We start from the raw sequence: 11207 nt of genomic DNA, 5'->3' as shown, positions 1-11207 counted from the left end.
GATACTTCATTATTATCATCTTTATATTCTTTCCATGCTAAAATAACATCTTTCCAGAAAACATTAGTTACATTTTTCGATATTTCCTCCAGTTTTGATTTTTTCAGATTCCATAATCTCTCCCCTCCAAATTTACTAAAATTAGATTTTGCTAAACTTTGCCAGTCCCCATTTCCATCATATAGCCTTTTCACCCACTTAATTTTCAGGTATTTCATAAAACTTTCAATGTGTATCATCTTTAAACCTCCTTCTCCATATTCAAGAATCATTGTATCCCGTTTGATTTTGTCAGGTTTGTACTCCCATATAAATCTATAAAAAGCTGTGTTAATTTCGCTTATCCATTTTTTACCTGGATTTGGCAGTGAATACAGTAGATGTGTTATAAGTGGTAATGCCAGTGTTTTAACAACTGTGATCTTTCCTAAAAGAGTAAGATTTCTTTTAGACCACATTCCAAGCAATTTTCTTATTTTTGATAGCTTTTCTTTAAAATTTAATTCAATGATTTCAGATAACTTTAAAGAAAAAATATTTCCAAGAAGTTTGAAGTTTTTTGAAGACCAATCAAATTTGTGGTCAGGGCATAAAACCTCTTCTGAGTATTTCTTGTTTCCGATCCATATCAATCGACACTTATCTATGTTAAGTTTAAGTCCAGATACTGTAGAAAATATACTGAAGTCATTTATAGTACTTGACAATGACTTTGAAGAACCATCTAGGAATAAAAAGGCATCATCTGCATATTGACCAAGCAAATATTCTCTATTGTTTATTTGTACACCTTCGATACTTTGATTTTGTTTCAATTGTATAGCCAAAATTTCAACACCTATCAGGAATAGATATGTGGAGATGGGATCCCCTTGTCTACATCCACGTTTTACATCCAAACATGATGAAAAATACCCATTATTAATTATTCTGCTTTTTGCATTATGATAGAAAATATGTTTCCATTTAATGAAAGATTCACCAAAATTGAAAGATTGTAAAGACCTATGAATAAAACTCCATTCTATCGAGTCAAAGGCTTTTTCAAAATCAACAAGTAGCAACAAACCAGACATATTTTTTTCTTCTAATTCATGCATTATATCATATACTAATTTTGTATTTTCTCCAATAAATCTATTCCTCATAAAGCCTTTCTGTGTATCATTTATAATTGAAGGCAGTACTGTTTTAAACCGGTTTGCTATAGCAGAAGAAGCAATTTTATAGTCAGTATTAAGTAAAGTTAAAGGTCTCCAGTTTTTTATAAATCTTCTGTCTTTGGATTCTTTTGGAATACATGTTATAATTCCCTGGTTTTGAAATTCTGATAATGAGCCATGAGTATATGCATAATTTATAGATTTATATACAAAATATTTCAAATCTTTCCAAAAAAATTTGTAAAACTCACTGGTAAACCCATCCGATCCCGGACTTTTTCCATTTTTCATATTAGCTAGTGCTTTACTACATTCACCAATTGTAATTAGACCTTCACAACTTTCCTTTTCTACCTGTTGTAAATATTTCCCATGATTAAATAGAGGTGAATCATTATTGCATGCCATTTTACTTGTATAAAGATTTCTAAAAAACTGCTTTTCTTCTTCAAGTATTTCTGTTGTATCTGTAATATGTTTTCCATTTTCATTTATCAATTCAGTTATAGTTTTATTCAAATAGTTTTGTTTTTCAAGATTACAAAAAAAATCTGAACCTTTTTCCCCTTTCTCATACCATGTAACCTTTGATCTAATAATGATTCCTTCAGTCTTTTCCTTCCTTATATCTGATAAAGCCCTGTTTTCTTTTTCTAATGCTTCGTATAACTGATTAGTAGGTTGACTGTTCATTAATTTCTCAATGTTTTGTATTTTTTCAGAGATCATCCTTTCTTTCTTTTTCTTTTCTTTTGAAATTTGAATTGAGTATTCTATTGTTAGACTTCTAATCTTCATTTTGATTATTTCAAACATCATTTGGTCATTTACCCTTAAATTTATGTTCTCTAATGCATCTAAATCCCCCTCTATCAGGTACTCTTCTATTGTGTCCCTAATGCATTGGTTTGCTAAATCTACCCAATTCTGATCATTTAATAATTTTGAGTTAAATTTCCAATACCCCTTTCCTCTCATATTTTCTTTATTAATGCAAGCTAGTGATATACAGGAATGGTCAGTCTTATAACCGGGTGTGATACTAGATTTTGTAACAATGTTAAGTAAATCTTGTGAAACTAAGAAGTAATCTAACCGACTTTGTTTAATTGGGTTTTTCCTTCGCCATGTGTACATTTTTTTCTCAGAATTTTGGATTCTCCAAAAATCAAATAATTCAAATTCTTCCATACTCTTATCAATAAGTTCTCTGGCTAGTCTATGACTCTCATGCATAATATTATGTGTATCTTTTTCCATATCCTGTACCAAATTCCAGTCACCTCCCATTATTATTTTAGTATTTGAAATCAGTCTGATTCTTCTATATATAGTTTCAAAGAAATTTGGCTTATCATCATTCGGCCCATATAAATTTATTAATGTTATCCTGGTTCCATTAAGTGAAACATCTAATATAATGGATCTTCCCTCTGAGTCTATAATTTCACTATGTATCTCAATATCTGCTTCATATCCAAAACAAATTGCTACTCCTGCACTTGATGTACTTCCATGACTAAAAATACCTTTACCACCCCATTCATCTTCCCACTGGGTTTCAATTTCTTCACAACTATGCGTTTCCTGCAAAAACACAACTGATTTTTTCTTCGCTTTTATCCAATTAAACAGATCAACTCTTTTTCTTTTACATGAATACAACCCCCTGACATTCAAAGACAATATCTCAAAATTAGCCATGATCACTTATCCAGAAATTACCAGAGCACACCCTTGGGTGATCCTGTACTTGACCCCATTTCTTATCAGTTATGGTATTTAAGTAAATAACCTCCCACACAGACAAATGACACATAAAACTCAACAACAACAACACAAAACATATATAAGCATAATACCCTTGCATTTTGGATTACTGAATAAAAACTAGAGACACTGTCACAATAATGTGTATCTCCGTAAAGTCAGACTTGGTCTAGGATAGAAAGAAGAAAAAAATATCCGTAAATTTTGCTTAAATGTTTAAAAAATAAATGAAAATATTACCCAAAAAGTAGTGCAAGTCACGAAAATCAGCCTTCAATATGTGTATCATCACCTTATTCCACCAATAACATAAACTTTGGGATGCGAGAAAAAAGCTAACCATTAGTTAACTGCAGCTGGATCACTGGAAAATGCATGAATTACACACATGCTTTACTGATAATATTGTTTATGCGTGTTGTGACACATATCAGCACAGCATGTGCACTCCAGACACCCACACCAAACCCCTGTGGCTGGCGAGAGAAGAAAAAATGTAATCATAAATGAATGAGAAGACAATCTGTTGTATATCAATAGAAAATCTGAACAGCTAATCTAAGTTACTATAATAACTGATTCATTAATGTTTAACTTACACCATCACATCCCTCTGAAAAGATCTAGAGCCTGTGCCTGCGAGCAAGCCAATTAACAAACCGGAAGTATGATAGGTAATACTAATATCCGCCCAATAGAAAAACTCTTGCAACAACCAGCGAGTAAAGTAAAGAAACTGATATTGATTTTCAGTACCAGTCATGTTAAATAAATAAAAACTACTGACTTTGACGACACCAGTGAAACCTCATATCTTACAAATTATGTATCAACCATGACTTTTCGGTCCTAAATAAACATAATAAAACATGTCATCGCTTCCTAGCTTCTAGTTGACTAACCGGAAGTTGGTTTGCGATATACTAGTTCCCGCACATACAATTACAGAGAAACATGGAGCAAGTACAATAAAAGCGACACTCAGAGAACAGGATGCGATTTACCAGCACCGGTTTGCAGCAAAAACATTATTTTTAGTCAACATAGTACTATAATCATTAGTGAAACCAGAGATATATTATCAAGATATTTTCCAAGAGTGTATAGTCACATTCAGTTCTTTATGTCACATATACAAGTTTTTCATCTTTTTTTTAATATCATAACTCTTATCATTCAGTGAACGTAGATTATCTCCACTTACATATTCATGTTAAACATGTCATACAACAGAGTATAAAAGGCGGATGACATTTTCTTATTTTCAAATAACCCCTCTCTCTCTCGTTCTGACTGAATATCATATTCTAATTTCACATTTCAAGTACACAATAAACACTGTTTTATTTTTATGCACCTACATAGTGCTTCTATTTTCATCTTATCCATCGCAAAAACAGTATGAGACATGTCTAAAGGAATAAATATACCTGTTGTAGCAGGAGCATAGACATGTACGGATAGAATTGGAATCGAATGTTGAACCCTCCGAGCTCCAGACTAATTCTTTAACCAATGTAAATTCCTAGTAGCAAACGATCGACCAAGTCAATTTCCAAAACACATGTAAATGAAATTTAAAAAAATGAAGACGGCTTTACAGATAATCTATTTATGTTGCAGAATTTCTACGTGCAGCTAAGTGGTATCGATCAAAATGGCATCAAATTCAAAAGAATGTCTAGAAAATTGATAACACCTGTGGGCGTGGACTTTTTCGTACAACACATATTCGGTAAGAATATTACCTTTTTAAATTATGACCGCTGGAATTATTAAATTCCCTTGCCGACGGTATCATGTACACTAAAAAAATATTACAACCCCTTTGGCGATGCAATAAAGGAACCCAAGCCAGAGGGGATATTCTTTATTGGAGAGCACGAGAGTTGCAGAGGCATTTTTTACAGGTACATATATTTTCGAAAATAATTCCAGGATAACATTAATTAGATATATTAAAATACTCAAATAAGTATAGCATATTTAAGCGATGAATAATAATAATAATGACAGTTCGATGTTCTAATAAACCGCTTTATCACAACCTAGTTCGTTGGTCGTCTCAAAGCAGTTCATACATTATTATCCGTGATTATAAGGTCTTTGAAACCAGCCAATATCTTTCGCAACTCCCTGGAGAGGCATACAGCCGATAATGCCATTTCGGTGATCAAAACTAGCATTAAATCATCCAAGGATTACCTAACCACGTACTACTTTAAGAACGGAGTAGCATGGAACAACCAGAGTAACGTGACCTGTTCAAAGATGCATCACAGTGCCGTGAGGTGACTTGAACCCGCAAACTTCAGTGACAAGCCGGGAGTCCTACCACTAGACAATCGTGCCTTAATAAAGACATCAGAGAATACATCATTCGCTAGATTATTATACTTATATTATCATTATATTTCCATCTGTACTGTATAATAATTGAATACTAATGGTTTTAATTCATTTTGTGTTATACATATATATACATGTATATATTGCTAATAGGGAACCTTGACGTTGGGATTGCACAGAACATTACGTATACTCTGAGTAACCTGGGCGCCACCACACAGACCTATACCGTCAGTATCGACGATGACAAAGGCAGACTTCAGAGTCCAACATCTCGACAGCACACATTGCTTGCTGGAAATTCTACAGGTGGACGTTTCCAGATGACGAGTTCCGTTGAATTGGAATATGTGTTAGTATTAGTAAAAAGATAAAAACGATAATAAATAAATATTTAACGAATTGATTTTGGTATTCCTAAAGATGTCATTTTAAAAACTAACTCAAGGATTTTTTTACTCTGGTATGCTCTATACCTGCAATTAATGTTTTAATAGCATAAATCAGTTTCATTCCCTAGAATTTGGTATATATGCATTTTTATATTTGTGACGAAAATTGGCAAATATACACATTTATATTTCATAATGTCAACATTTCAATTGCCAGAAATGATCATTCAAACAGGTGACATTTTATTTTCTTTGAATGAAATATTTACAAAGATGTTTAAGTTAGATAGGTCGAATAAGAGGCAATCTTACATTTTAATTCATTGAATTTTTAAAGATATGTCAAATTGAAGATAAATTAACAATGTAAGAACGCAGTGGAGAAATCTCTCATTTATTAACATGATGTTAATGTATATATATTACTGCACATACGTAAATGTAACAAATTTTGTAACAAAAATACATTTGACTTGTAGAACATACACTGTAAGTTTGAAGCTGCCTGGCTCTACAACTGCCCTCCAATCTTCAACATCTACAGTCATGGTATGTTCCTTGTATATTGCATTCATTACATATAATCCCACTCGTTTTTTGTTTAAGACCCAACAATGCAATAAGGTTACACCGTTCATAAAATCCTAAAAGAAACCTGATAAAAGTACAAATAAAGGAAGGATTTACGCGAATACGCTTAAGAAAACAAGAGGGGAATATGACGTGACCCTGAGATGATAAAACTATTTTGAGTCTAAAATTGGCTTTGCCAATCACAAATAACGTAATGAAAAGTGACTCCTTCGTGACTTCGGAATAGACCATCCAGAGGACAATATAGAACACTATCAAGCAACTCACTCTATTCTGTTGATTTATTTCTATTTTTATGCCGAACTACCTTCGAACAATGCTGCATTACATGTATTGCTAGTTTTTGTATCCCAAACATGAATTCCGAGAACACTTTTTGAAAATCCTCATTGTACAGATGGTCTCTAAATGCAGGTCAAGTAAACATAAAAGTAACATAAATGCGGAAATTTAAAAAATGGTCTTTTTAACACAGATAGTCTCTAAATCAGGTGTTACAGTAAAGGAGGAGAGTAATTTAATTATTGTGTTTATTATAATGCCTTTTTGCAGTTTGCTGGAGCCGTCTGTTCATCCTTCGTGGCTAAGAAGTGCAGACAAGCTTACACAGGCACTAATTGCTCGCAGTATGCATGGGAGGCTACAGCTGTGTTTTTATTCAATGTTTCGACATACGTCAACGTCGCAAACGTTTCGATGAGCATCGACTCTAAAGATAGAAAACGTTTACATGTGAGGTAAAGTGAGGATATTCATGTTTAATATTTTTGTATTATTAGTGATAATCGTTCTGAAATTTTAAACAAAGATAATTCATTTTAAAAATATGTCTTAAATGCACCTTTAAAATAATTTTAAGTCAGATAGATGTTAACAATTAAATCGTTTGACTTGTATATTTTCAAAAATATTAAAATCTAAAACTAGAACTGCATGAATAGGGATTCTAAATGACCATCGACTACCAGAAATATAACAAGTATTTGTGAATTATTCGATATTTCGTAAACAATGTACTTGATAACTGATATGCCCAAATAATATATTGAACATTGTTTAAACGGCTCGTTAAGGTAATCAGCTTAAACCCAATCGGTCCTACTTAACTATTTTACCGTTTTTATGACCATATAATCATTGAACATGTATGTTTTAACGTTTAAGTTTTAAGCCTGTAAGTTTTACGCCGCATGAAAACAATCGGTGTGTTGTAGTGGGACCTGCTGTCAAGACAACTTCACTGTCAATGCTAAGCCGTCAGCCGGAAGTGGATGTGATACTTCGCAGCGCGTGATCGCATCAGACCAAGAAGCGGATGTTGTTGATTTTATTACAGACCAAGGATCAGGCGAAAACAAGCACAATGTTGGTGATATTCGAGTTTTGTTTAACAGAAAAAAAGCATTTCAATAGTATTTAATTTCACCCGAGTTAACCACTTGGTCATCGGTTTTTTTATGATTTTAGATTTATACGATAGAACAATGCCATTCGAAAAACTGTTTTAACTTATAAAAGGAAACATTTGCTTACTGATGATGGTGCCATTCCCCGCTCCTAAACCTATGAATTCAAATTAATACTTTTTCATAAAGTTACTGGACGAATCTGTCCTAAATTTCATATTAAGTTTCCACTTGGACTAGAGTTGTCCATGTTTTTTTTCGAGACTGATCGGAAAAATTAAGGTAGCCGTATGGCAGCCGTCTAGCAGCCTACTTGAATTCTAAGTGCAAGTTTATTATTGTAATTACTTAAGAAGTACTGCAGATATCCCTCTCCAATTGTATTTGTAGGTTCCCCTTCAACCGTAATTGTGCATTTGTTTCAAATGATCGGATTAACTAGATTGATTCAAATTAGCCGTCTTGGATTTTGTAAATAATTCTGACCGCAATTTCTCGAGAAGTACTAGACTTATCTTTCTCGATCTGTAGTTGTGTATGTGCCATTTTGAGATTGACTTGGAAAAAAAGATGGCTGCGTTAACTCTGAAGTTACAACTATGAAAGGATATTCTTAAACAAAGCTGTATGACGTTTTAAAGAGAAAATAGCTAATATCTATAAAACTAATGAAAATCTTAGTATGATGGACACTAAATCAATCATGGATTTCTTGTCACTGCTTATTGCTTTTAACGTTTATAGATATAACACTTAATGAGTTTTCTTTTTATTGTTCAATAACGTAGACACGTATTGTTGTTATCGTTTTAACAGGAGACTGAACCACACAAAAGTTCAACTCGGACCTCAAGTTCTAACACTGGGCTTATTGTTGGCGTCGGATCTGCAGCTGTCATCGTGGCTTTTGTAATTATATTGATACTTATTCCTGGGAAGAAATGCAATTCGAAGATCAACGATTCCCTGGAGGACAAAGACTATACCACACGTCAGGATAATGCTAACAAACCAGTTGAATCAAAATGCACTTGATTATTCAAATGTTGAAAATAAATCAAAAGGGTTAGTTTGCGGAAAATGTATCTTGCTTGGTTTTGCGTCTGAAGTTGACAAAATATGTCCTACTTTCTACAATATGGTTTCCGCAACGGGTATTTCCGTCGACCGATATAACATAAATATTTTCGGATTTCTAAAATATAGTTTCTGCTATGAGTATTTCCAACAACAGATATTTTATAAATATGTGCGACACCTAAATATTGTATTTTCTACCTGTATTTCCATCAACCAATGTTATATAATAATGTACAACTTCCTAAAATATTGTGTTTTTACGGGTATTTCCATCAACAGATATCATAAGTCGCATTTGAAGCAGAAAACAAGATCGCGAAAAAAACGTCTTCAGACGTATATACAGATAAGCAATAACAGTTCATAAAAACGAGATAATAAAATTTAAGGAAAAGTTGTAGAATTATTTGTATTGATCGTATTACTATCATTCTTTATGTGGCGTGTTGAAATTTGTGTATATATGCTGTATTAATAGCTAGATTGTGTAGCGATATACTACGTTGTTCTGTAAGTGAGATCAATATCAATATTAGTTTTATATAATAAAACATTGACATACTGTTTAAATAGAATTAAATCTGCTCTAAATAAACTATCCTTTTATTGATGATATGTTAGGTACTTAGGATTATGTGTTAAGAAGCTCCATTTGAGCATATATATTTTGTAGAAAAACGTTTTTTTCTTAACGGAAACACATCAGTATCAATTCTATACAATATGACGATGAAATACTGTTAGAGAAAATTTGATTTTTTTCTGGGTGAATTTACTACGTTACTGATGTTTTTGGCTTATAAGCTGACTGTTTTGGCGGCAGTTTAATCAGTTGTAAATATTATTTAATTAAAGAGAGCTATATCAAAAGCAGTTTTACATTAAAAAGCAATGACGCACGACGGAGGTTAACTTTTATTTGTAACATTGAGACCAACTTTTGTGATTGTTGTGACTCAGAAATTAGTACTTTGCTTTTTATTATATGTTGGTTGTAAGCTATTATATTACGTAGCAGTAGTACATGTTTTGATTTTTAGTCAATGAATGATTATTGAATTAAAAGTGACTTTGATGATAAGACTTTCATCTATCTCTGTGTATGAAAGATAATCGTGTCCAATGTTGAATACCAACGATGAATACGTGAATCAGAGACTTGCACTTTTATGTCGTAACAATCAGATGACTGCATTTTATTATGACGTCGCAATTGAAAACGCATCGAAACGTCGTTTGACTAACTGGTAATGTTGACATCGGTAAGTGACACCGCCTCAGGAAGAAACATTAGAACTGTTTATGAGCTTCCCCTGAAGGTCTTACAGGAATAGTTAAATTAGGTTGTACCTTTGGTTTTGCTATTGTTAGTGTTGTAGTTGCATTGCCAATGTCCCAGTTTACTAAAATGTAAGTTGAAAGCTACGGGGAAAAAGAGTCAATTATTGTGTAGGTATGTGTTATATGGCTATTTTAACCCCACCTGCATAACATGGGAAAGACTCGATTCTGACCCAAATTCGGGTAGAATAACAATAACCAACACACCAACATATGATATACTACAAACTTTTTGTCTGTGAAAGGACGTCATATTTGTAATCCTATTTTAAACCTTTTTATGGTTTAACGGCGTTATAGACTTTAACATTTATAGTAAAAAATACATATATTCATAAAACCTTTTTAAAATTGAACAGTTTTTTTTTTTTGGTTTTTTTTATCATTGTTTATTTTCAAAGATTTTACATAAACAATTTTGACATAAAAATGACATTCAAACATCATCGTCATTTGTTAAATTCCTTTATTGCTATTAAAGAAAACAACAGATACTGACATATGCAAAATCCACACAGACATAGACAGGCAGAGAGATAGAGAGACAGACAGAAATATAGAGATGTCAGATTTTCCGAGTAAAGGTCCGATTGATATATGCTATACCTATGATAATACAAAGTTCACTTATAACAAAATGCAAGTGATTGAACAAAATATCAATTTTTAGGCAAGTTCGACTACTTTTATCCATTTTCGCCATTCCTTAGTAAACTTATTGAGATATTTTTCCCTTTTACCATAAGCAATATATTTCTGAACATTGTAATATTCTTTAATCAAATTTACTAGAGCCATAACATTAAGTTAGCTGTGCAAACATCTATTTTTGTATATATAATCCTTAATAAAAAGGATTAATTTCATTGTCAATTCTATTATGAATTCCTGCTTGCTCGATACAACCAATTTTTTTTTTAAAATGGAATGGCAAGCGCATTTAAGAGATTTTCAAAATTTGTCAAAAAGCTTTGTACTTCAGTGCACTCCCATAGGATATGAATAATTGTATCCCTTTCCATAAACATAAAACACAGAGAGGGTTATATATTAGTCGAATCTTAAATGAATATGAATTTGTTGTTAAAATGTAATGATTTATTCGAAATTGT

General features: G+C 32.4%; 1 protein-coding gene across 1 annotated transcript in view; it reads left to right on the top strand.

Annotated features, from left to right (window-relative positions):
* Nucleotides 1–8841, top strand: part of LOC110453829 — a 34761-nt gene extending 25920 nt beyond the window's left edge. Inside the window, exons 19-24 of the mRNA XM_021503002.1 lie at nucleotides 4557–4668; nucleotides 5436–5634; nucleotides 6154–6223; nucleotides 6821–7005; nucleotides 7483–7633; nucleotides 8491–8841. Coding sequence (XP_021358677.1) covers nucleotides 4557–4668; nucleotides 5436–5634; nucleotides 6154–6223; nucleotides 6821–7005; nucleotides 7483–7633; nucleotides 8491–8709 — 936 coding nt within the window. The 3' untranslated portion in view covers nucleotides 8710–8841. The remainder of the gene's footprint in view (nucleotides 1–4556; nucleotides 4669–5435; nucleotides 5635–6153; nucleotides 6224–6820; nucleotides 7006–7482; nucleotides 7634–8490) is intronic.
* The last annotated feature ends 2366 nt before the right edge of the window (nucleotides 8842–11207 follow it).

Source organism: Mizuhopecten yessoensis, unplaced genomic scaffold (genome assembly GCF_002113885.1).
Source record: "Mizuhopecten yessoensis strain PY_sf001 unplaced genomic scaffold, ASM211388v2 scaffold7521, whole genome shotgun sequence".
Lineage (NCBI taxonomy): Eukaryota > Metazoa > Mollusca > Bivalvia > Pectinida > Pectinidae > Mizuhopecten > Mizuhopecten yessoensis.
Note: the sequence above shows the minus strand (reverse complement) of the source record. Positions and strands in the feature narration are given on the sequence as shown.